The sequence below is a fragment of the Pseudomassariella vexata genome (assembly GCF_002105095.1).
Source record: "Pseudomassariella vexata strain CBS 129021 chromosome Unknown BCR38scaffold_16, whole genome shotgun sequence".
NCBI lineage: Eukaryota > Fungi > Ascomycota > Sordariomycetes > Amphisphaeriales > Pseudomassariaceae > Pseudomassariella > Pseudomassariella vexata.
In genome coordinates, this window is record NW_024467971.1 from 717,852 (window position 1) to 743,000 (window position 25,149).

At 49.1% G+C, this 25,149-nt stretch overlaps 8 protein-coding genes and 1 non-coding gene across 9 annotated transcripts; 3 read left to right on the top strand and 6 right to left on the bottom strand.

Annotated features, from left to right (window-relative positions):
• Positions 1-158: 158 nt before the first annotated feature.
• Positions 159-912, bottom strand: BCR38DRAFT_413414 (uncharacterized protein; the record flags this gene model as incomplete). The annotated part of the gene is made up of 3 exons (XM_040858830.1): positions 159-275; positions 419-467; positions 527-912. 3 exons carry the CDS (start codon positions 910-912, stop codon positions 159-161), a joined length of 552 nt encoding a protein of 183 aa, XP_040711482.1.
• Positions 913-1,854: 942 nt separating this feature from the next.
• Positions 1,855-2,562, bottom strand: BCR38DRAFT_327089 (uncharacterized protein; the record flags this gene model as incomplete). The annotated part of the gene is made up of 1 exon (XM_040854821.1): positions 1,855-2,562. A coding segment is annotated over one exon (708 nt), but the record flags the coding sequence as incomplete, so codon positions are not given.
• Positions 2,563-5,931: 3,369 nt separating this feature from the next.
• BCR38DRAFT_477869 (uncharacterized protein) lies at positions 5,932-6,983 on the top strand. The gene is made up of 2 exons (XM_040863086.1): positions 5,932-6,242; positions 6,302-6,983. Exons 1-2 carry the CDS (start codon positions 6,231-6,233, stop codon positions 6,968-6,970), a joined length of 681 nt encoding a protein of 226 aa, XP_040711484.1. The 5' UTR covers positions 5,932-6,230; the 3' UTR covers positions 6,971-6,983.
• Positions 6,984-7,247: 264 nt separating this feature from the next.
• On the bottom strand, positions 7,248-8,158 carry BCR38DRAFT_460878 (uncharacterized protein; the record flags this gene model as incomplete). The annotated part of the gene is made up of 4 exons (XM_040862466.1): positions 7,248-7,406; positions 7,470-7,701; positions 7,740-8,032; positions 8,081-8,158. The coding sequence occupies 4 exons, from the start codon at positions 8,156-8,158 to the stop codon at positions 7,248-7,250; spliced, it is 762 nt and encodes a 253-aa protein (XP_040711485.1).
• A 1,927-nt stretch (positions 8,159-10,085) lies between these two features.
• Positions 10,086-10,601, top strand: BCR38DRAFT_500488 (uncharacterized protein; the record flags this gene model as incomplete). The annotated part of the gene is made up of 1 exon (XM_040864817.1): positions 10,086-10,601. One exon carries the CDS (start codon positions 10,086-10,088, stop codon positions 10,599-10,601), a length of 516 nt encoding a protein of 171 aa, XP_040711486.1.
• A 1,359-nt stretch (positions 10,602-11,960) lies between these two features.
• On the bottom strand, positions 11,961-13,064 carry BCR38DRAFT_74733 (uncharacterized protein). Its single transcript, XM_040865606.1, has 2 exons — positions 12,820-13,064; positions 11,961-12,044 (listed from the first exon to the last, which is right to left on the bottom strand). The coding sequence occupies exons 1-2, from the start codon at positions 13,014-13,016 to the stop codon at positions 12,005-12,007; spliced, it is 237 nt and encodes a 78-aa protein (XP_040711487.1). The 5' UTR covers positions 13,017-13,064; the 3' UTR covers positions 11,961-12,004.
• A 1,675-nt stretch (positions 13,065-14,739) lies between these two features.
• BCR38DRAFT_447667 (SPX domain-containing protein) lies at positions 14,740-18,304 on the top strand. Its single transcript, XM_040861172.1, has 4 exons — positions 14,740-16,647; positions 16,703-17,047; positions 17,100-17,877; positions 17,932-18,304. Exons 1-4 carry the CDS (start codon positions 14,938-14,940, stop codon positions 18,072-18,074), a joined length of 2,976 nt encoding a protein of 991 aa, XP_040711488.1. The 5' UTR covers positions 14,740-14,937; the 3' UTR covers positions 18,075-18,304.
• Positions 18,305-18,889: 585 nt separating this feature from the next.
• BCR38DRAFT_500497 (uncharacterized protein) lies at positions 18,890-20,329 on the bottom strand (the record flags this gene model as incomplete). Its single annotated transcript, XM_040864818.1, has 1 exon — positions 18,890-20,329. The coding sequence occupies one exon, from the start codon at positions 20,327-20,329 to the stop codon at positions 18,890-18,892; it is 1,440 nt and encodes a 479-aa protein (XP_040711489.1).
• Positions 20,330-22,659: 2,330 nt separating this feature from the next.
• Positions 22,660-22,762, bottom strand: BCR38DRAFT_t322. The gene has a single exon. It is a non-coding gene; the product is annotated as a tRNA-Thr (tRNA).
• Positions 22,763-25,149: the final 2,387 nt, after the last annotated feature.

The window sequence follows — 25,149 nt, forward strand, 5'->3', positions numbered from 1 at the left end:
AGTGCAGATTGAAGATGACTTGTATTCTCTCTTGAAAGGAAGTCCTCACATGCTCCTATTTATAGGTAAGCGAGAATTATAGCCCTAGAATAGACTTTCCTGTCTTGTTGGTAGCGATACCTTCGGTATCATGACCAGTGAAAGCTTATAGCTTTAGATTACGTAGTTTCCTTCTCATGCAACAAATATACGGCATCCACGGCCACACACGTGCACTTCGCCTTGTGCCTCTGCCTTACCAGCGTTCCAACAGCTGCCAGCTCGGCGTCAGAAGGCTGTCGAATGGATTTACGTGACCCAACCCAAAGAGGACCACTTCGGGGCTATTGGCCTCCAATCAATAGTGGCCGCGCCCCAATAATTTCCCAGCATTATTCTACGCACAAGGCTGAACGGCGAAACCGTCGGGGGGACTAACCATCCGGACCGTATCCGGACCTGCTTCCTCTAGACAGGCATAACACCGCCTACGACGCTCATCTACCGCACCCATGAGCTGGAGGCAATATTCCTTCTGGGCACATACTCAGCAGTGCCTAACCCAACCGCGAGGCCGGCCCCCTTCTTCCGCCTCCCCCGCGCTGCGAGCACGACCGCCCTCCTCTTCGATCCGTGCTTCTCTTCGGCCTCGCTCCAAAAAGTTAGCCGCATTCGCATTTTCCGCCAGTACCACAGCCGATTTTGTCGGGCATTACTATTCGAGTATACAAACGACGCACAGTATACGCTGGGACAATGTCGTCTGCACGTCGATGCCGAGATATGTACGGGGCCCGAGTATCTCTGTTTCCAGCATGCGAGGTACTCGCCCCTTGTACGAGGGTGGTGCGAAAGGCGTCTTTTCCCAGTGAACGCCAAACGGAGCAAAATATCGGCATGAGGAGGAGGGGGTTGCGGTTGGGCTTGCCACATCGTGGGAAAGACATGGTGCGAGGCTGAATTTTGGGTTTCGTCGGATGAGACTTTTATGCAGGTCATAGGCGGGTGATAGAGTGGCCAATATATACAATTACTGCGGTACAAGCTACTTTAATGCTTCACTGAAGCCGTGGAATATAGGGTCTAATATATCTGGAAACGAATAAATCAAACTGTACACTTTGTTTTTGCACCTGTATCAGCAGTTTTACACTTGCATCTCTTCGAGAGGTAGTATCTACTTCAGATACAAAGTCTTGTTAACACTATTGGGTTTTAACTCTATTCAAGGGTTGTAGCCAGCCCTGTGACTTTTCTGACACATCTTTAACTCTTGCTGTGTTTGCCCCACGGGAGATTATTTGTACTAGGATAGTACTTCGTGCTTTGCTTGACAACTGTTACTGCTTGGATCAAGGAATCCCATCGAATATCACCATTATCTAACGTCCACAACGCAGGGTTTGGTTTGATTCAGAAGTAATATATTGCATTTATGTATTCCTCAAGTCCTTGCACCGTGATTTCGTTCAGTCTGATCAAAGAAAGATTTTACACTGGATTGAAAATTTCCAATCCCGCACCCTCACCACCAACACAATGCGTTCCTGCTGCCAATGGCTGAGGTGCGGTCCACTTTCCGCCCGTACAGGTCGAGAACTGGGTATCGAGGCAGAATATATTTCCTTCCGTGGGGCACGAGTCTTGAGGCAGGGCCGTGCCATTTGAATCGGCAGAGGTCGAAGCGAAGACGGTACTCAATTCAACGGCTGATGACTGTGCGGATGGAGTCGAAGGAGTCGCCACAGAGGTCACCAAAGTGCTTGAACCCAACACGGTAACAGTAGCAGTCTTTTCCACAGCCGTCGTAGACGAAATGACCAACACGGTAGCGGAGCCTCCAGCGTTCTGCTCATTGCCGTCACAAGGAGCCATGACAAGGTTCTCAGTCCCCTCGGGATGTTCAACCGAATCCCCAGGATGAGGAAAAGAGATGGCCTTGTTCTGCTTTTGGATATCTGCGACCGAGCACCCATCACTCACTTCTCCCATGTTCGTCATAAACAGCCCGGGAAAACCAGCCCGCTTTGAGACGTGATCTATCCGCTCCTTGGACTCACGGCTCTCCGCCTTCTTGCCGGCTGTGGCAACAATAGGCGCACAGTTCATGTAGAATTCGGCCGGATCCCCACCAATACGAGCCACCCAAGTCCAAGCAAACGTCCACTCTCCAGGGGTAATGCCATCCGGGATCGTGAAGTCATACTTGTCAGGCGTCTCGCCATCATTGAGGTTGCCGCCCTCGTTGGCTTTGGGACAGCCGCCTTCGATGGAGTGGATCACCTTCCAGACGGACGATTTGGTGGGCTCAAACCCTTCGGTCACTGAAAATTGACAGCTGCCGCCACCGTGGACTGCTTTTCCCGTGAAGGAGGCGGTTTGGGTCTCCCCAATGGCCATTTCGGTTGGGGAGCCGTCGATTTCGAGTTTGGTGACTCCCGGTGGGATCTTGCAGGGGAAGTCGGCGCCATCTTCGGTGATTGGGTTCGCGGGGCCATAGGCAGCAAACTTGAAAGGACGGGGGCTCTCGAGGATGACGTGGCTGCTGGCGATGCTGAAGAGGGTCGTTGCGGCGATGGTGAATGTTGGAAAATGCATGTTGATTAAAATTTCTTCGCTTATAGTTGGGTGCACTGAGCTGAGTGTAGTTTGTGTGTTGGATGTTTGCAAAGTCGTTTCTGCATTTACGTTGAATATATTCAACGGTGTGGCAATTGAGAGGGTTAAGCAGTCCTTATTAAATCCGCTTATCATCCGTGAGGCATGGGCCGAAACGCACAACTCCCCAGTACGATACGTCGACCTCGACCCTTGTGGAAAGCAGGCAAAGAATAAATAAGGGGTACAAGAGAATCAAGGGAATATAAATGGACATGTACATGTTGTTCAATAAGCAGTATCTTCCACAAAGGGGCTGGAATTAAGCATAGTAACGTGAGCATGTGAAACAAGTACCACAAAGAGCTTGTTATGTTGCTATTGATACAGAATCAGAACAAGCAGTGCAATTTTCCATGACTACTTAGCAAGTCGTAGGTCCATATGTCACCTGTCAAAGCTGACATTCAAAAAGTCGATCTATAAAACCCTAATGGAATCTTTCCTTATATGTGCGTATGTATCACTCACAAAGCAACTAACATACGAGTAGTTCTTGATGCTAGGTGTTCGTCTTTTTACCAAAGTACATTTCTCATTTGCAACTAATTCTCAGAAGTACAGATTTTAAAGGTATCATTGAGATACATAATGGCTGGCTCATAACTTAGCAATACGGCTATATAAGGGGTTTCACACCAAGAACCGATGTATGCCATTGTCTGAGGTTCATGTCCATTCCCTACTACTTGCTGGGGGCTCTTGGTTAAACTCAAGAACCAAAAGGGCGCACCTATAACGCTCGTTGCGGTCAACAGTGAATATCTCCTTACAATTCCATGCCGGCTTGATCATTGCAGGTATCATTGCTTGTCACCTTATCCAGAATAAGAGATTGAAAAGGAGTTGTAGATTCCCAGATGGTAGAAGGAATAAAACACAAGGAATTAAAGAAAACTATGGCTCTACCCTAGCCAGATGCAGATCTTAGTGAGTAATGAATAAACTTATCTAATGTTGGTACCTTTCACCTCGAGAAACGCACATAGCGATACTTGTTGTAGTGCAACGGCTAGTGCAACGGCCGCGGGGACGGCTCTATCATCCGACGTAGATACGGAAGTTGTGCAACGAGGGCGGAGTCAGACCACCCCTTCCGGGACAGGAATTTTCACTTGGCAGCTTCCGACTGGTGGTGACACTGGGTTCGGCCACTAGCGGCCGTGTGGGATAAGGAAGTTCAGTTATTGCTGCCCAACAGTGTTTCAGGCTCATTTCACGACGCTGATGCCGGTAGGCTTTCCATCAATCTCATGCTTCTGAGCATGAATCAAGCCTGTTATCCCGGGCAAAGGTGGGAACATCAGGCTACTTGTGACCATATCTGTGCCTTGATAGAATAGGACAGGGTAGCCTTTGTGTTGATGAGCGAGTACCAGCAGATAGGGGAATCAAAGAAGTCCGACTTTAGTCAAGTTTTCATAGGACTACAGTTGACTTGCAGAATATAATGTCACGGACTTTTCAAAAAGTTACATACAATTTACCCTTAATATTAGGAGGGGGGATGCGGAAGTCGTTCCTATAGGGCTCAAGCTTCTCCTCATCCACTGGCCAAGTACAGACAAAACTAGCTCCTCTGTTGTGTGACCATCTGGCCACATCATATAAAGATCAAATGCGACCAGCGAAGGTTCTAGCCCACATGTGTATCATAGATTTAGGGGTTGATTGCTTTCACCACGAGGTGTTTGGTGTCCAACTTGCGTGGTAGACGTATCATACGATAGCATGCTGCCAAAATAATACATGACCACACGTGGACAAATCATCGGTTTCATGAACATCCAGATCAGCACAACGCTGCATTTAAAATTCCGAATCGCATAATGACTTCCTCGTTGGTTAACGGATATCGGAGGCAATGCGAGTTACCAAGGTCACCTCTGACTACTTCACGCGATCTCGCGGCTTCCTGCTTATATAACGCGTTATTTCATCAATATCCTAATTGGGTGATCGTATAGAAGTGCAGCAAGAAGAGATAGAATACTAGGGCCTCACTTGGAAAGGAGACATGGTGGATCCGATGCGGTATTCCCGCCTCTCAGGGCCTTGACTGGGCATTTGCGAAACACTAATTACCAAGCCGACCTGCATCCGACAGTCGATCAATTTTCCTAATCTATTTAGACATGTGGCTTCATGTTAATGAAGAAGACATCCGAGAACTTGCTGAGTGTGATTCTACTCATCATGATGCGCACTGCACCTCAAGCTGTCTCTAGTATCTGTCTTATCACTTGCGCATGTCTTTGAACGAGCCTGTGTAGGGTATAACCGGAAAGGTATACATCGCAAAGACACTGCGACGATTGTTGCCTGTTATGGAACCCTTGCCAGATCTGAGAAAGACATTTCTTCTGTACGAGGTTGAACACATCCTTTTAGGACAGTTCCTTGCGTATTCGCACTCCTGCAGCGGGTATTGGTATCCGCGTGCCGATATATCAGATAGTGGTCACCCGGCTTCCGGGGATACACGAACACCAACGTCCCAATCGGATCGCTAATGGATACCTAACCTTTCAACAGACTCCAGTATAGTCGCCATGATAAAAGGCTCCCCAATACCACTCCTAAACCCGACTGGCTAACATGGCCTGACAACCAATTTGACAGACCCCTGAAACCTTGGTCGCTGTTACCTACATCCCACATACACTGCTACGTAATTCGTTAATCTGCGAACCACAACATGTAAGCCAATCCATTGTTCCATCGTGAACCATAGCACCCAGGCCACGTCACATTTCAATGACGCTACATCAGCCACATTGCGGGAGCGGCGCACGGAACTGCCCAACGAAGTCTAGGTTTGGGAGTCCATCCTGTCATACTCGCGTGCATATGCGTGGCGCTCCCCTTCCGGAGTCGAGTGGTCACACAAATTCAGGAACATGTAATTAATCCACGTTCAGAGATTTCGCATGTGTCGACAACAGAATCCAGTAACCCGTCATCGGAGCAATGCTCTCTTTCTACGAACAGTAATAGCCAACGCCTCACCGAAACTTGAAGCAATGCAATTAACCCGATATGAGACCAAATCAAGCGGTCTGTCGTCCGGCTGCCGGTTGCGTACGTTGCCACTATAATGATTGTTATGCATACCGGGAATAACATATCACTTCCGATCCCGCCGTGGCTTGCTGCACTAACGGGTAGATGTGCAAGTCCCCTAAATGGCACCGGTAGCCCGGAAACTGGGGACAACCGCGACATGGGGAGTATGGTCTCAGTATTGTCCCATGGTATTAAACACCATTAGCTCATGTGTGACAAGTAACCAGAGAACGATACACCAAACCTGACTGGGTCATTAATTTCTGCAGATCCTTTCGGGAGAGGTTGGTCTATAGCTTCTTCAAACACTAAACGGAAAGATCACATACATCTGTTCCGGCCACTGCAGGAGCGCGAGATCCGAAGCCACGAGGGGTATAAAACAGGAAAGACACTCAAGTGCTAGGGAAAAGGCACAATCAATCATTTTCTCTCCTACAACCCGGACAAAGCAGCACAACACGTAAAAGAACTGTCAACGAGACTACTTTATCTCTCCACAACACTCCCTGACACTGTCGAAAAGCATGTCTCATGGCGTAAGTAAGATTCTATCCGCCCATGAAGCACACCAACTTACATTCACACTGCCTGATAGGATAGTAATCATCACGTCAGACGCCAACGGAGGGCCGCAGGACAACAACGTCGAGTTCACAACGGCCACTATTCGTCTACCCACGCTGGGACGAGCGATGCAAACGAGGCTCGTAGGCGTCATCATGCTCCTCAGACAAGCCAACTGGGTATCGCAGGAGATCGCCAGTCAGCAAATGCAACGGCCATGGCTGTAGATCCCGCATGTCTACCTCAGACCTTCTCCAGCCTGCATATCTCAACCAGCAGCATGCAAGGACAACAAGCCAGCTACCCAGGAATCACGACACAGTATCAGTATACCGCAGCGAATCAGAACTTCGAACAACCTTCTGTGGTTGCTGCTCATGCGTATAATCGAGTTTCTACAGATGCTGAAGAATATGCTGCGAATGGAGACTCGCTTGCATCAGTCAACTACAACTGGCAGGAAACCGAATACCCTAGATATGATGAGCAAAACCAAGGATACGGGGATCAAGTACACCACCCTATCAGTGTGTGGGCCAACACTCCGAGAGAGAACGAAGCGTGGACACCGGAGGGAGTCTGGCAAGTACCGCAAGTCATGGTGCAGGCAGCTACTCGAAGACAGGTCAATGACGGCGGTGACGCGTGGAGCGACACTAGTACGAATGGTGACATCACACCGAATGGACACTGTATATGAAAATAATACGGACATGGAGTTCTGGTAAGGATTCTAGAAACTGGTTTGTGTGCAGACTGCGGAAAGACAGGACTCACAAGAGGATACGGAGTAACGAGCATCAATTCACTCGTCCACTTCTATAACCTGTCCATGCTCAGGGGTTGACATTACCATGGCTCCGAGGATACGCATTGAACTGGAAAAATAAACAAATGAACCGACCTAGATTGTGCTCAAGAAATTTGAACGTACACCAGCATCAATAAAGGTGATTCCGACAGTCCAAAACTTATTATTAGAGAGTAACAAGCGCTTGCAATGGCTCCCTAACAACCTCATCCGGCGTCTTCCTTGGCAACTCTAACCTCTCATTCATCATCTCCCCCTCCATCTGCAGATGGCTCCCAATTCTCCCCGTCACAAACCCCGTTTCGATGAGCGTATACATTTCCCCCTAATTCCCATCCGTCACCTCCCAGAGCTTCTCCTCGATGTAATTCTGACTATGAATTCTCACCACTCGATACTCCACCCTCTGGATCCTCTCAATAGCACCCAACAACTCCTTCTGCGAAACCGCGAAGTCACTCAGATATAAATTCCGATTCCTCGTCTCTTCGTGTCTCAACAACGCCCTCACCCACCCTAACGCGGTGTTTTTCTGTCGTGCACAAGAATTTGCCCACCCGTCATCCCACAACACGGACCTTCGGGAAGTAACATGCATACCGAGGAATGAGTGCGTCATGCTCCATTTCAACCACATCCGCAACACACGCTCGTTCACTCGATCATGCCTTCCTCTGCCTTAGACTGCAGATAAGCCTGCACGCAACCCCTGTTACGGAACACTGTGTTCAGCGCCTGCGCGTCGGGCCGGGCGTTGTTGAGGTCATACTCGCTAGGGACGTAGCGACTTACGCTCACGGCGATGAGAGCGTCTACTATACGGAATTGGACAGATACTGAGAAGGAGGTCATGCGGTTGACGATTACATCTTGACTCTTAAAGGCGAGGATGAGAGCTTCGGTGGGGTAGGTGTCTGGCACAGTGATGATTTTGAGGTGGGACGGGGCAGCCTGGAATCGGAAGAGGTGCGTTGGAGGAGGGTAAGGTTAAAGGTAGACTGTTTCCAGGGTGGAGAGCACGCCGCCGCCGATAGAGTCTGTGGCGCCGATGAGAAGGATGTACTTGAAAGATGACATATTTTTAATGGATTTAGCTGTCGGGTTGTTGCATAATTTTCTGCAATATCGTTTTGCTCGATAGATGAGATGCTTCTTTAGCCAAGGTGTGGACAACGTTGATACAGTACACCCAAGCTCGGGAGGAGAGGGACGGAGCCGTCTCTAAATAGCTGTTCTGTTCAGTGAGAGACTGTCGCTCTATTCCAACCATCGATTGTCTCAACAGGCAAATATTAGAACCATAATCAACTGGAAGAAATGATTATTCAGTGCTAAAGTGGCCACACAAGTATGGCACAACAGCAATCCCGACGTTTGAATTGAATGGGTACTAATATCTTGACGAGCCGAAAAGATTGTTTACGGAACCGGCGCCGAGCAGCACACTGTAGTCGCACTACATCTGCAACGGTCATAGTCTGTTGCTTACTTGAAATTGAAGTCGGACAGATGACATTTTACTTTGAACTCTAGTCTCGACATTGCGGACGGTTATATCAGAGATAAAATGCAGTATCATTCAAACAATGACTGTGTAACTCTGATCATGGTTATCCGTGGTCATCTCAACCTAGCGTCTTCCAGTCTCCGTGTCATTTGACTGGAGCCTGCCAAACTTTGCCATCATGGAATGTTCTCAAAATGTCGATTTGATACCTACCTGATGACTGGCAACGGACTTCTCTTTAGCACACTCGTCCTTCACTCTGTACTTGGAATACCCGTGACAGTAATGTAGGAATACAATCGGTCACTTACGACGTCCTTTCTCGGGGCAATTTGAATATCCTCCAAGAGCTCGCTGGTTTTGCTGGCGAAGGTAGCCTCCCCCTTGTATTGGAATATGCAGCTCCTTGGGGGAGGAGGGAGATGCGGGTATTAGGTAGATCATCCTGGAGCCAATTGCACTCGATTAATAGGCAGTAACTCAGCGACGAGGACCTTACGAAGTCCAACCAACGTAATATAGCAGAAAAAAAACGCTAGTTGCAACAGTGACTTAAGATGCCTCTCCGTACGTGAAACCGGCTTTTGTCGTACTGACCTTATGGCCCAGAATCTTGCTCGACCAGGATGAAAGGCTTATTCCAGCAACATCGGACTCGTGGTCCACTGGCCGGAATCATTTATCACTATAAGTGGTTTATGAGAATATGGCTGATACCACCATTTTAATAGTTAGCAGGCCGTCTCCTAGTACCGTAGACACCTTAAAACGCTTTTCATGTCGGGGAATTTGGTGTAGAAAACGTCAGAGTATTGTATGGGAACATCTCTGCATAACTCCAGAGTACCCCGCCGCAGCTAATTTTCCCGCTACTAACTTACGTCTATAAATCTGTAAAGAAGAACCAAATTAAACTCTGATATATGGTTTCATAGGTTCGGTACATCCTATTCTAGGACCATAAGTATGATATTCGGGAGGCCCTAGATAGCAGAAACTCAAGATACTTACTATATTTCTAGAAATATCAGAAACCCTTGAAGTAGGCCGAACGTACAAGGCGAGTTTCTAATACACATTAAGTACATACAGTGATTACCTGACTAGTCGGGTACAGAAAGCTTCAACCCCACGATTATTTCTATCCTGGTGCTAATCTTACCGTTCAACCCGAACGTCTGATTGACCCACGAGGATGTTTGTCCATCTTGGCTCCGCCTAACTCTGGTTCAAAAGACTGATCCTTAAGTATTTCTCACGGTCAAGTCAGTCCCCTGGTAGAAAGTTTTGACAAAGCTACATAGAGCCCTTCATCTCATAATTATGCCAGTATTTTCCTAATCACTGCGCAGCCCGCAGATTCAAGCCCTCGTTGTTAGCCGGGAGTTCCACCTGTGGTTGCACCCAAAACTCCGACCTACGCACCCAGATCCGGCCAGCTCTGCCACAGGAGGCAGTCCAGCAGCTTCTTTGTCATACTTTTTCTATAATTCAAATATGTTACTTTTGTCTTGTCCATTCGTCGCCCATGGTGCTCTGTGGCGTCGACCGTATATCCACAAGAAAATTCCAGCAAGGCCCGGGGCTATGACACCAAAACTGATCCCCACCCCAAGGCCGACCTTTGTACTGAGGCTCAGTCCAGAGGAGCTGACGCTGGTCTGCACTGGTGATGTGGTGGGCGGAAGCTGGGTTGAGGTTGCCGCGCCGACTCTGATACTTGTCTTGGAGGGCTCGGATGTGGTCACAACCGAGCCCTGTCCTGATGATGTCGACATAGCTCCTGATGTTGGGACTGGAGTTTCTGTAATAGACGGGGATGAATCGCTTGTAGTCAATATGGATTTAGCAGAGGAAATAATCGAAGCTGTTGCCTTAGTGGCCCACTCCAAAAATTCGTCCACCGAGACAGCAAGCGCATCCCCAGTGCCAGCACAGTTGGTTTGCAGTGTGCTCCAAACCGATCTAAGGTCTTCTGGACTCTTCTTCGCTATACAATGTGCCGAGTTGTAAACGAAATCGCCTTCATTGACTCATAAACACGAGTTCAGCTCGTGCCCCGCGTCGCTGGTGCAGCCACTGTTAGCGGCAGCCTTGTAGAGACAACTCTGCGAGCCGCTGGGATAAGCGTCGAAGCTGGGTTCTAGCGCCATAACTGGTACGATAAGGAGGATCCAAGACACTAGTAAAGCCATGAATACAGTGCAATTTGTAAATTGCAAGGGTAAACACTACGTAGCTTCCGTCCAACAGCATGGCAGATAACGTCCACATCTGCCTCGATAATCTCGCGGTTGCGGGTAGGCTCATCTGTCCAAGTCCCGGAAGCAGTCAAGCAAAGTTCACCGCCTTCCAAGAGCTGTCCAAAACCTGGTCACAGAGAGAGCGAAAACCCTGGACATCCCCGGGACAAGTGTATATCTGGTGGTGCCCAGGACACGTAGGCATCCCCGGAAACGAAGAGGCAGATGTCCAGGCCAAAGCGGCCTGTGAGCAACCACCCAAGACACAACACCCGGCCTCATTCGCACATATAAAGAGAATCGCGAGATCCTACACTTGGAAGAGTTTCAACGATCGATGGGCCACTACCTGCCCTCAACAGTATCGAGATCTAGGGATCGCTATCCACCCGCGACCCCCCGAACTTGGCCTGCCCCGGCAACACCTAGGCAGATTACTCGCAGCGAGGTCGCACCACGGGGATTCCGTGACCTACCACGAGAGACTCCAGCGTTGCGACGCACTGCTCAACTGCGGGTGTGGAAAGACAAAGACACCAGTCCACTTCTACTTTTGCAAGCGCGGCCGCAAGGCCACGCCCGGTCATCTAAAAGCGCATATGGCCAAGAATAGTATAGATTCCCTCCTAGGCACAGCCAAGGGAGCTCGTTTGTTTTGCCAATGGGCGGAGGAGACCAATTTCTTTACTGAGATCTGCCCATCGCACTGAACAGGAATGTTAGATGAAGACAGTCCCCTGTAACATAGATTCGACTAGCATAGACCATGCCGGCACTGCGCCCGGCACGTCTCACGTGATGAGACGTTAAACTTTCAATCAATCAATCAATCAATCAACCAAGAAGGATAAGAAGGAATGGATATGTTGGATATGTTGGTTGTCCAACATATCCAAGTGGGGATCAGTGAAGGAGAGATGGGTATATAAGGGACAGGACTCCCAGGCATTTCATAGATAGACAGTCTCTGTCACGACCTGGGTTGCATCGCATTGGTAGAAACCTCGATTAGGTGCTATCGACGAAGATTCTACTCTAAGGAGCGAAGGAAAGAAGATCACAAACTTAGGTTTGAGGGAGCGCGACTAAGTCGTCCACGCTTGGCGGGGCTCCTGCAGGGGTTATGATTGGCTTCCCATCTGGCACTGCCATGGCAGGTGTTCCAGCTGTAAGTCACCTGGTTGTAGTGAGTCTGCGAGGGTTGACCTTCACAGTCTCTACTTCAGTGATCAATCTAAGCATCAATCTAGCCCATTGGTGAGGCAAACTGCCTTGACGACTCTATTCCCAGTTACCCTACTTGAATACTTCAGTTACCCAGAGCCCTATACTCCATACGTCAAACCCCGATATTATTGCTTGAGGACTCCGCAGCAGGGCTTACTTACTAGCACAAACCCTTACAGACTCTTTAGTGGTTTACGCAGCTAGACTATTAGAGGTTTCGTTACATCCTAGAACAAGACCATTTGATGCTCTACCTTCTAGAATACCTGTCTTATCCATATTATATCGATTCGAGGCCTTAATAGCTTTAATCTCAGGGATAGCGAGGTATCTGAACTATTGCCTAATCACTGTAACGGATGCAGTACAATGTAACGAGCCTGTTGTACTACCCTGATATATCTATCATACTATGCAGAGGGAAGGAGGAAGGAGGAAGGGAAGGAATGGCGGTGAGGTAGGGTAGCGCTGATTGTATGCTCTTAGGTAGTGGGGCGTTTGATCTGTGCTCCCCAGAGCCAGATTCCTGCGCACAGGCCAAGCCTGTCACAATCACATTAGCTGAGGCTCTATTAATACGCTGGGAATCGATAGCTCTGCTTCTCTGGACCTTGACTGAAGGGTTCCTCTTGATAAAAGCCTGGACCCAGTTCTTTCCAAGTGGTTCGGTGTCTCCGTGAATCTGTAGGATACGCTCGGCGAAGTCTTTGAGCTGTTGATAGGTTGGTGGGAGGCCTAGGGCAGCCTGGATTCGAACCTATTCAGCCAGATAGGATTCCTGGGCTGGAGAGAGCCTCTGGTAGTCAGAAAAGGCTATATCTCTTGACTGGGCTCCCTGAATCCGTCGTGAAAGAGTAGACCTTGGGACACCATGCTCATATGCTGCTTTTCGGAGGCTTTGACCGGTAGCTATTGCTTGAAGAGCTCGATAAATATCATCTTCGGTATATTGACTCATATTAGTGTATAGAAGACGTACGTAAAATTTCGTAACGATTGAATCGATATTGGTAAAGAAAAAAGAGGTTGAAGTTAGAGGCTAGCGGTGTTGATAAGGTATTTTTGGGTGTCCCACATGTGAGGGTGTCCTGGATGTGGGTGTGGAACGTTATAGTATAAAACACGACCAAATGGCTGGAAAATCCCAGTCCCTTGCTCTGTTACCATTTGTACCATTTCTATTCCCGTGACTTCCTCGATTCTGGTTTCTGTCACAACTCACAGCGGCCTCATTGGCCCTTTTTACTTATGGGCGAACCTCGATGGCAGCCCGTATAGCTTCTGGAGATTGGTTACTGACTGGGACACCCGAAGTGTCTGCCCATTGGTTATGGGACGTGCCATTGGTACCATTACCCTAAGTTTGACTGCCTTGATCATTGCTCGACATGGTCATTGGATGAAGCAGGATGTACCCAGACTGACCAGTTAATCAGGTGTTTCCGAGCCTGAGGTGGATGCAGGTGTGATTGAACGAATTCGACAATACATGAGCCAACTTGTCAGGAGCTCAGGATAAGAAATTTTCTAGGATGGAGAGATACGGCTCACAATCCATAATGACGAGTATGTAGATGAGCAAGCTCATAGAGAAACAAAGAAATGGTTAAACGAGAGTTCAACGGTCATTATGTTGGTGTTGTTGGTGTTGGTGTTGGACCAGAGGCATCTCCCAACACCATCAACCTAACTATCCCGAGAATATGTATCCAGAATTTACGAGAAGTTGATTTGCTGTCATATATCACGGTCCTGCTTGCGTACAGAAGTCCCCTTGTTCTTCAGTTGACATATTTTATCTCAATCAACAAGCATCACCGGAAGCAGCTTGGATGCATTGGAAGCTCATCGGCCACTCAAGTATCATAGATACAGCCTGGATTATTCGCATTGGTCGAGCGCCTGCTAGAAGGTCGGCTAGCCAATACTTAACAAGCATGGCCGGAAGCAGCTTAGGTAGTGGTTGCACACTTGTGGTCATGATTGAAACTTGAAAACCCTGGCGAACTCCAAGTAGTCAATATCATACGTGCTGGTCATCTTTCAACTTTTTGATTTTCCAATACTTATCAGTGTAGGGTTCTGTGAGGAGAGTTCCAGCCAGAAAATAAGCTAGCGCTCGCATACTTACTTTACTTCACGGCATGTGGGGCTCACAGTGTGTGAAACAAGCTGGCTGGATTGCAAAGACAGCTGAGGCTAAATGGTTTGTTGGACGGGACAAGAATCTATCCCCATTGACGGCGAGAAATTGAAGGCCAAGGTCGAGCACAATCAGGCGGCTCGGTAGGACGCCGTTGGGACTCGGAGAACAAAAGCGAGCAAGCCGTCCCTAAGTGTAGGACGTACGCTGTCCCTCAGATCATGGAAGAGGTTGTTCCTCGATCAGACACTCCACTTTCCCAGGCTGTCACTTTCCGAGCGAAATGACACACCATAGCACTAACCTAGTGAAATACCCGTACAAGCATGTAGCATCGAGCTTTACGTAAAGGGGGAGGGGGGAGGGGGAGGGGTGAAATTGAAAGCTGCTTTCGTGCGCTTTCGGCGGAGATGGTTCTCGCCCAAACGATCAGCATTGGGGGCTGTAGTTACCGTGACCCCACCTCTCGGGATATTAGATGCAGAGATGCAACTCTGTAGGGCATGATATACACCAGAGGCTCGTGACAGCTCATATGGGTAGACTTCATATATAGACACCCTCGCAAACGTTCAGAATTTGAGGCAGAAGGCTTTCTGGAAATCTCTTGTGACTTTGTGCTACTTTCTCCGAGCCACTGGAAAGTTGGAAATGGCCCACGTGCGCTGAAACATCGTTGAGAAGAATCGAAACAATTGACTTGAGTTTGGTAGCACACAGTGCCATTGTGGCTGCGATGGATACTAGCCACAGCTGTTCAGAAGCTTGGCCATTCAGGCTTCAGCAAAAGGCAAAAGTGTCACAAGTCTCCTTCCGTGAGCCCAAGTCGACTGACGCTAATTATGTCGATTACTTCTTCCAATCCCCATATACTGCATGCTTAGGATCTTACCTCGGACGTCTGCAGTGGGCACACGTTTTCACCATAGCACCGTCGAACTTTCCCGCGAATCCCTCCTCTTTCCGCGACACATTTCCTGCGCACCAAGCTTCCCACCACAACCACCAAACCCCCACGAGCTTGAAGGATAGAGGGGGGAGTTCAGCTGCTGCCATTCCTGAGGAGGCCTACGAACTCGTCGACTACAGCAACATCAAACAGTGTGCTGAGAAAGACGCCAGAGAGATCCGAAGACGAGAGAAACGCGACGAAAAGAGGCGCCGGCTTGACGAACGCGACGAAATGAAGTTCTCGCACAGCATCCAATTCAATGCTGTTCCGGACTGGAGCAGCCACTACATCGCTTACAGCAACCTTAAAAAGCTTATCTACACGTTGGAGAAGACAGTACACCAGCCAGGCACCTCAGATGTCGAGACGCGACCACTGCTTCGAGGCGAAGACCCCGACGCCATCTTCAGCCGTGCCCTCGACGTCGAGCTCGAGAAGATCACCTCCTTCTACCAGATCAAGGAGAAGGAACTGCTAGACGAGGTGGAAGGCCTGCTTCGTGACGTGGGATCGTTTGACGAGCGCGGAGACAACGGTTTCGACGCCCAGCCAAGGTCCAATATCCAGCCCACCTCTGATAACCTGAGACGGATTACCAGCAGCCGGAGTGCCACTAGCGCCCGATCGACCGAAGACGGCATCGAGGACAGCGACAGTGGCGATGACGACGAGACAGCCGCCCTGACGAAGAAGCGCCGGCCAAGTCTCCTCGGCCCTGGAAGGCGGAAGACAACTGGTAACGCCTTGCTGGGCTCCTCCGACATGGCTGCTTCGACCGAGTTCACCAAATCCCTACGAAGAGGCAGCACCGTGGGCTACGAAGACTTTGCCGACATTGGCCAGATGTTTTCGTCCGGAATCATGATCAAGAAGCGTATCATCAGCCTCTATGTGCAGCTTTGCGAGCTCAAGTCGTATGTGCAATTGAACAAGACTGGCTTCCGAAAGGTCCTGAAGAAGTTCGACAAAATCATCGACAGGGAACTACGAACCAAATACATGTCCGCCGCTGTTGAACCGGCGTATCCCTTCCGCCCTGACACCATGGACAGCATCGAGGACCACATCTCCAAGATGGAACTAGCGTATGCTGAGATTGTCACCCAGGGTGATCAGGAAATGGCCAAGAAAGACTTACGATCGCATCTGCGAGAACACGTTGTTTGGGAAAGGAACACGGTTTGGCGAGACTTGATTGGTCTCGAGCGGCGTGCCGAAGCCGCAAGCCTCGCAAGGGGTTTGCTAGGGACAACGAATGACGGCATGAAGACGAGGTTGCAAGGTAACGATATTCCTCCACCTCCCATGAAGGAGTTCTTCACGCCCATTGGACGCTTTACCTGTCCAACCTGGGTGCTGGGCAAGCCAATGGTCACGTTACTTGTCATCGTCGTCATCTTCGTCGTTCTGCTGATTGTCCCTGTTATGGAAGCCCCTGAACAGCAAAATTGCCTAGCCGAACTTGTCTTTGTCAGTTTGCTCTGGGCGACAGAGGTAGGCTTACCAATTTTTCCTGAACCCAACTTACAAGTATCTAAATGTGGTCCAGGCAATTCCCCTTTTCGTGACTTCACTTCTGATCCCATTCCTCTCGGTCCTCCTCAATGTTGTGCGATCCGATTCCCCACCTCATGAGCGACTGGGTTCAAAAGCGGCCACGGCTTACGTCTTTGCTTCCATGTGGACACCCGTCATCATGCTGCTGCTCGGCGGGTTCACCATTGCCGCTGCTCTGTCCAAATCCAGCATCGACAAGCGCGTTGCCACGTTTGTCCTTAGCAAGGCAGGAACCCGCCCGCGAACAGTCTTGATTGCCAACATGCTTGTGGCGGCGTTTGCCAGTATGCTCGTTAGCAATGTGGCCGCGCCAGTACTGTGCTTTTCCATCATCGAGGTAAGTATTCTCACACTTGAGCAACAGCACGTGCTGCGCTAACATACCACAGCCAATGTTGCGGAACCTTCCCTCTGACTCCAACATGTCCAAGGCCGTCATAATGGGCATTGCCCTGGCCTCTAACATCGGTGGAATGCTGTCGCCTATCGCCTCGCCCCAGAATGTCGTCGCCGTGGGCATCATGGAGCCGGCACCGACTTGGCTTCAGTGGTTCTTTATCGTGATCCCGGTCGGCCTCGTGTCCATCGTGCTGATTTGGCTCTTGCTACTCACCACTTTCCAACCCGGTAAGGGGACCACCATTGTCCCCATCCGCGCCGTCAAAGAGCCCTTCACAGCGGGGCAATGGTTCGTCTCGATTATCTGTCTTACCACTATTGGTCTTTGGTGCGCGTCCCACCAGCTGGAGTCCACTTTTGGCGACATGGGTGTCATTGCCATCCTTCCCATGGTCATCTTTTTCGGCACCGGCATCTTGACTAAGGAGGATTTCAATAACTTTCCATGGACCATTATTATCCTTGCTGCCGGCGGACTGTCGCTTGGCAAATCGGTCAATTCATCGGGCCTCCTGCACACCGTTGCCGAGGGCATCTCCAGAGAGGTCAACGGAATGGACTTGTACAGCGTGCTGCTGATCTTCAGTTCCTTGACACTGATGATTGCAACCTTTATAAGCCACACGGTCGCGGCGCTCATCATCCTGCCACTAGTGAGCGACATTGGCAAGTCGATGGAAGAGCCGCACCCGAACCTGTTGATCATGGGTGCGACGTTGATGTGTTCAGCTGCGATGGCCTTGCCGACTTCTGGCTTCCCGAACATGAGTAAGTGACCGTTCTTCGAAATCAATTGACGCTATACTGACAGTTTTTATCCAGCCGCCATTATGAAGGAAGATGCCACGGGCCAGCGCTATCTCCAAGTGAAGCATTTCATCAGTCGAGGTGTACCCAGTAGTTTGATCACGCTGGCGGTTGTGGTCACTCTGGGCTATGGCGCCATGCGGATTATTGGCTTATAGATGAGTATATACAACAAGGAAATTTATGTACACTCGAGCCCAGTTTATAGATTTGTTTTCATGATATTGATTGGGTGGCTGTCTAGATTTGAGTCATATAGGTTGGAATAGCGGTTACGGCTGCGTTTTGTTGAGGCTGCGTTCCATAGCCATCTAGAATGAGATAGTAACAGGGAAGCAGTCCTCCGCATGTGGCGTTAGTAGTTTCTATATCACATGCCATGTCACCGAAGTGTTGTATCATCTTGTGTATGATCCGGCAACTGCGAGCTTAGTTGAACTGTAAGTGGAGGCCCGAAACATCAAATGGATCATCACTGTGGAAGTGACGGCCCGAGGGGTCATGGAGAGGTATACTTGAGGTACTTTCGGGCTTGGGCGGCTTGGCCACCTCCCCTCCGGCCCCCAACTACCTGTATTTCCCCCTTTCACCTTCGTATGTAGCCAGAATGCCAGTACCTGCGCAATCCTAAAGCTATTGACTACTTACAACTAATCTAGTTTCGCTTCTGAATCTCTTTTGGGATGCGGGGCGGACTTTCCGAAACGGTGACCGCACCCATGCGGTGTAATCGAGGTTGACGCTTTCCTGGCATACGCAAATCCGGCCCATTCACCTGCCTCTAACCTAAGACCATAGTTTCTAAGTATTCAGAAACCACCGACAGATATCAAGCACTTCCAATAGGGCAAAGAAGAAGCATGGCAGATTGTCCTGATGCTGCCGAGCGCGAGGAACAAAGCCGAAGCCTGGTCCCAGCCCCTTCCTGGTTCAGCCTTTTCTTCACGAAAGGCATTAATATCAACATCCACTTTCATGAATTTCCATCCATTCTTTTCTTAGCCACCGATGTCATCATCCTTACCCCCAGCGGCAGCACCTCTCTTCCCGCGCTCCCTGCGCACTCCTCATCCCCATAATCCACAAATTCATTCGTCCATCTTGCAAGGTACTTGTGAAAGCTCCTCGCATTGACAAACCGCATGACCTCGTCCTTGGCCTCTTGGCCTGTCTTCTCGTCCTCCTCCAGCATCTTCAGCAGTGCGTTCCGAACACGCGGAAGAACCATATCGTTGACGAACCCGCAGACACCGACGGCTTTGCACAGTTCCGTGCCGGAGAGGGAGGTAGAATCCGTATTCGACACAAGGAGGATATCGCCAACTCCTTCGTTCCATTCTGCGGGAATGGTGCCCCAAGTAGGAGATGACGGGTCGAGATCCAGCATTAGAGAGGCGGCGTAGTGATTCTTCTCATCCTTGGTGTCGTTGTCGCCGTGCTTTCGAATCCGCAGCGGAATTCCCAAAAGGCTCGAAACAAGGGATGCCGCTCCCCCACCGTTACGAATCGGGTGCTCCGCCACGATACTCACAGGGCACACAGCGTGTCCTTCCTGCAACAATCCCTTCGTGCCATGGACGCGGACAGCGGCAATGCTCTCTTCCACCGATATCAATCTCCGCCGGGGCGCTTCCAAGATACGCGGTTCTTCGCCCTGGATCCGTAAATACGCTTTCAGCGAGGTGAGGGAGGGGGCGAGGGATGATCCGGCCCAGGAAAAGTCAGTGTCGTGGATAGAGTCGATCGCGTGGCGCAGGTCTGAGAGAGTGATGTCAACTGCGGAGCCGTTCGGGTCGTAGGCGGCAAGGAGCGAGGGGCCCGGGTACCATCTCAGGGGACGGTGCGGGCCGGAGGGGTGGGATTGAAAAGTTGTTAGAAAGCTTTGGCATTTCTTGGTGCGAGAGGTGGTTGTGTTCTTGCTCTTGCCATCACTTTGGCCACTACTGCGGTGGGATTCGAATAGCCTCTTCGGGGACAAGGCGGACATGGATAACAAAGAAGAGTTGCAGTGAAAGACAACCAGTGTTCGTTGCAACGGCTTCGCCAACCGCGCATTCCAGATGAAGAACTTGGTTCCGGAAACCTCCTTCCCGTCCAGCTCGAGCAGTTTGTTGAGCTTGGAGTTCCAGTTCTGCACAATCGAGGCATAGTTGCCGTCTGTCCACCGCGTCGGGATTGAGGTCCGCGGCGCCCAGACTAGGGCTGGTTTGTCTTGCTCGGGCGAGAAGAGGATGGCGAGTTGGTATTTTGCTGAGGGACGGGGCAACTGCTTGGGGAAGGCGCTGCAGAGGAGTTTGTGCGAGGGCCAGTCCGACAGTTGGCAGGCACGAGAGCAGTACGAGGTTGACTTGCAGCGCGCGCAGAGGTTGGCTGTTGGGTTGAGGCAGATTAGACAGCTTGAGGGGAACGTCATTTTGCGGGTTGGAAAGGGCTTGTGATGTGTGATTACTAATGACGGGCGGTCAGTACGTTGAAGTTGCAGATGAAGTAAAGACGGGTATAGGAACCAACTTGAAGATCTCTTCAGCCGTGAATGTCGACACCTCAAGTGTGACTGTGCCCTGGCTAGAGGAAGGGATGAAGAAGATGTTTAGAGATGTTCGACATCAGCTGTTCAAGTTGATATAACGTGCGAGGAAGACTGGAAGAACAGAATGCGTTGGTGCAGAAATTTGGGACTTATCAGAATGTCGTAATTGGAGGCTGACTTGATGAAGCATCCATCGCCTTCCGGAATCTAAATAGGCAACCGCGACAACATCACAGTTCATGCAAAGATAGGTGGGATGCTTTGGGCATGAAAGCGGCAGAATATGGGGATTTCTAAGCAATCACCAAGGACAAAGGTAATTGCGAGGTTGTCTTAGAAATAACAGATGAGTTAGTATGCCCCGAAACAATGCCGAGAGACACGCTTGTGATATATCACGACGATGAAGAGATGTGATCCAAGTTAGACATATTCTCCCTGATCAACCCAGTTGGCAACTCAAGCTGTCACGTAGGGCACAACCAATCACAAAGGTTAGAGGATCATTTCACACATGGCAAGTCAAGATACCCAGATATTTCACTAGAGTACACTTACATTATCCAGTAGTATCAACTAGTTATTCACCCCCCACAGGTTACGAGGTAGATCTGAATCGCATCATGGGCGAAGCTAGGCGAGTTACTATTATTCAAGGAATGTCCTATCTTCCTTTTCTCCTGGCCAACTGGTGCAAAAGGGAAGGTGACGTGGCCAACAACCCAAACTGGACAACAGGCTGGGATAGTAGTGCAAATCAAATCAAAATTCCAGCATAAAAATATAGAAGAATAAAACGAGGAGCCCTCCATCAGCATTTGATCAATATTTGAGGTTGCGGTACGACTACAATTAAGCCTCTGGGACTAGAAATAGTAACTGCCTTAGTCACACCCCGAGACCGAGCCAAATGTACGAATCGGGTCAAGATCCTTGTTGCCCAAATTTCAGACAGGAAATGCGCTTTATGACGGCTTGAACAAAGCTACAATTTGGGACGTGCCACCCTAAAAGAAGGATTGAACTTTTGTGTGTCTCTCTAACAAGGTTTTTTCAGGGTTTGGTGGTCTTTGCAATCCCTCAAACTCCAAAGTGAGACCCTTGAGCTAGCATCACTGTGGCTGTGGACATGACTAACTCCCTCCCCTGTCCTTAACCGCTGCCCACATCCTCACCAGCACCTTCACCAAAATTTGCTTCCAGGATATGCTACCAACATCCCGACAGTCAATCTCTGATCATCAGACCAGCCCAGTCTTCTCTCTCAGTCTGCTGATATCTATTTGACTATGTTCATGACTGCATACTAGATCAGGCGATCAGGCGCCTTGAGATGATTCTCATCTAGGTGGCTAGTCCCGTTCATACAGATGGGACATACTCTAGTTCTTGGTTGCTCTATTCAAGTGACGTAGTGCTTGAGGTTAGACGAAATACTCGGCCAAAGCAAAACAAAGAACTAAGGAGCCCTGTGTATCTTGCCGCGTATCATGACCACACTTATTAGTGGTTTATTATTCTGCTGACGCTATTACTCGTCAAATCCCGAATGCGCTTTATCAAAAAAAAATATTAAATACGCCGTAGGTGTTAACCCTCGGTACCTCTACAAGTACTCCCTTAAGGGGCTATAGATGATATAGCGGGCCCTTAAGCCGCGTCGGGCGGTTATACAGGTAAACTTGTAGCCAAATGACTACTAAACCTCCTGTCCCTCCCTAAGTCTGTGCTACAACCCCTGCCTGAACTACCGATAAGTGTGGTAATGTGGCACTTAAATTCGTCCTCAGGGGTGGGATGCTGCTGATGTGCAGAAGATGCTCGACTATTTTTTTGTCGCGACAAGTCGTAGTATCTGCTAATTGGGGTTCTCGTCGAGCGTATACATCTCAACCATACGCTCAAGTGGATAGACCGTAACGTGGTCAGACGCTCGCAAGAATCGCGGCGAGAGGGCGTGCTGCGCGCCTTCTATCGTGAGGGGACGGGTTCGCCGACGAGCGTTATCGGAAAGGCGAGGTCCGATAAGGGGTCGGATTAACGATTCGAATTCTGGACCGGCTGTCGAGTTATATTCCGCCGACGTAGTGCTTGACGGTCGACTGGCTAGGATGCTCGTAATCCTAAACTGCACCAATCTCCCTATTATCGCTAGGTAGGCGAAGTCAACAAGGTGGGCAGCGCGCCGTAAGGGTTGACTAAACCCCCTTGTGTGTCAGCTGCGGGATTCGAACCCGCGACTCGTCACCGACCCAAGTGGGCGAGGCTCAAATCGGGACTTATCTACCAGCGAAGTGACCAACTACACCAGCCGACCAAGTGATAGAAAGCACCTGGAGCTGGGTATGTAGTGGAGAATGCGCTTTATCAAAGACAATGGCCAAAAATTGCAGCCTAAAAGCTGGGCAGGTCTTGGCTTGATTTTTCTAGAGACGTGTCCCAGGGACTTGGGATCACCTACGAGACTAAAGACACTGTTGTTACGGTCCAGACAATATTGCATCGGGTTCATATGATGAGCGACATTAAAAACAGAGCCTGCTGTCCAACGCATATATGTCACCAGCACCCAAAGCACCTATGTGACGTTGTTGGAGCTGTCAAAACAGGACTATTTGACTCTAAGTTCTTTGATCAATCGGGTGAGGAGTTGGGTCCGCCCGAGGATCCGCCCAAGGAAATAGCTGCTGAAGCTGCACAGCGGTGGCACTACACTCGTTCCTTTGCAAATGCAACATATTTTCTCGAAGCTGCCGATCACGAAAGTTTGATACGCAACTTCTAAGAAGATGAACATGAACAACCACAACCTGACCAGAAGTTCCTACGGAAGTTTTACATTACCATTGACACCAATGTTAATGATAATGAGAACACAACTGACTAGCCTATGACAGTCATTTCTTGCGTTGCCTGACCTTCAAATATTCTTCGAATCTTTGGAGTTGCAGTCCTCGAGGGTAAACGAGAATATATTGTTGATAATACGGTTACCAATCTGGTCGAGCAGAAAGCGCCTGGCTCAGTATTCCAAGCTGTTCAACAGCTCACAGTTATCAGCAATAAGCTGGGTGTTCGAGGTTACCAGATATTAATCCAGATTCATTCTTATAACTTGTCCTCCGGGCCTCGTCAATTCTCCACTACATACCCAGCTCCAGGTGCTTTCTATCACTTACCGATGAAGTTGCCCTGGAGCATAGACGTATAGTGCTATAGAGCAGACTATTCCGTAAGGTGCCTCACCATAGTCTATTACAGTACCTAATCTAGTAGACCCTATATACCCCAATACAACCCCAAATACTCAAGTAGGGCCTCGCTTATCTTTCATGAGTATGAACCCCAGCATAGTGATATTTCTTATCTCATAGCCGCCTTAACGTTTTACTAGCATTTTATTAGTTACTTAGTGTGGAATTCTTTTGCTGGCATGCTAGCTACATCGTCGGTTAGTTTATGCAAGTCCCAGAATAGCCTGCGGGGACGCCACGAAATACATGCACAACCTTCAACAAGTACACTAGGTACCTAAAGCTACCAAATTGCCTCATTTAATCTAATAATAATAGTTTCAAGTTATAATCTAGAAGCTGCGAGTTTAAGATATAGGTTAAGCTAAGTATAAAGATAGGAGTCCTTAACCCTACTAATGACTTAACAATTATAACTGGGCTTAATGCCCATAACGTAGTCCACGGTCCAATTGCATACTTTGGCAGACCTTATACGACAATGTATAAGTTAATTCAACCACAACGCCTATCATCAATTGAAACTACTCAGAATCGTTATCTTCAGACGTCTCTACATCATTTCCACAAGTGCGCGCATTATGTCCGGGCTCGCCGCAGATTCTACAGCGCCGTACACGGTTATTTTAATTTATATTTTAATCATAAACGCCTCGTACGACCACCAATTTGACGAAATTCGTCATGTAACTGCCCATCAACCTCTCGTTGAGACTGTAGGTCCTGTCCATCTCGTATACGAAGTGACCCTCCACTCTGTAGCTGTTTTTTCTTCGCACGGCGACGTCGACGTAAGGTCTCATTTGCCTTTCGAAGTGATTCGACCTCGCCTTCTAAAAGGGCAAGCCGATGCATAACCTTCGTTGTACCTCGCGCAATCTGATCTATTCCAGCAAAAATTGACGTTGGTGAGCTATTTTGATGTCGTACAATCCTATTTTTCACATAATCGGTTTGTGATTGGGCTTCGGTTGGGTTGTTCGGAGTCTTTGATTCCCAAGGGACGGGGAGACCAGCCGAGCTACCCGGAGGTGTTGGCGTATGTAATCTCACATCGAGCTGTGATATGACATAATCTGCATCGTACGGAACTATTCCTACCCCTCGGAAACCTCCTTGGATATTTCAAACCGTGAAAGTTGCGTTGTACGCGTTTAAAAACGCCGGTAAAAAGTCTTCTTTCGAGATATGACTTATATGTGCTCGCATGAGATCTTCGATTTCTTTTCCGTACGCTCTTTTTAATCCGCGAAAACAACCAACATCAAGAGGCTGGAGCTTATGCGACGAATGAGGAGGCATAAAAAGCATGACGATATTGTTAGCTTTGCAATATACCTCGAAATCGGTCGAGTGATGGCTGTCGTGACCGTCGAGGATCAATAGGCGATGAGTACCTTTCGTACGACACTTGGTGTGATGATCGAAGTTTTTATCCAATCTTCGCCT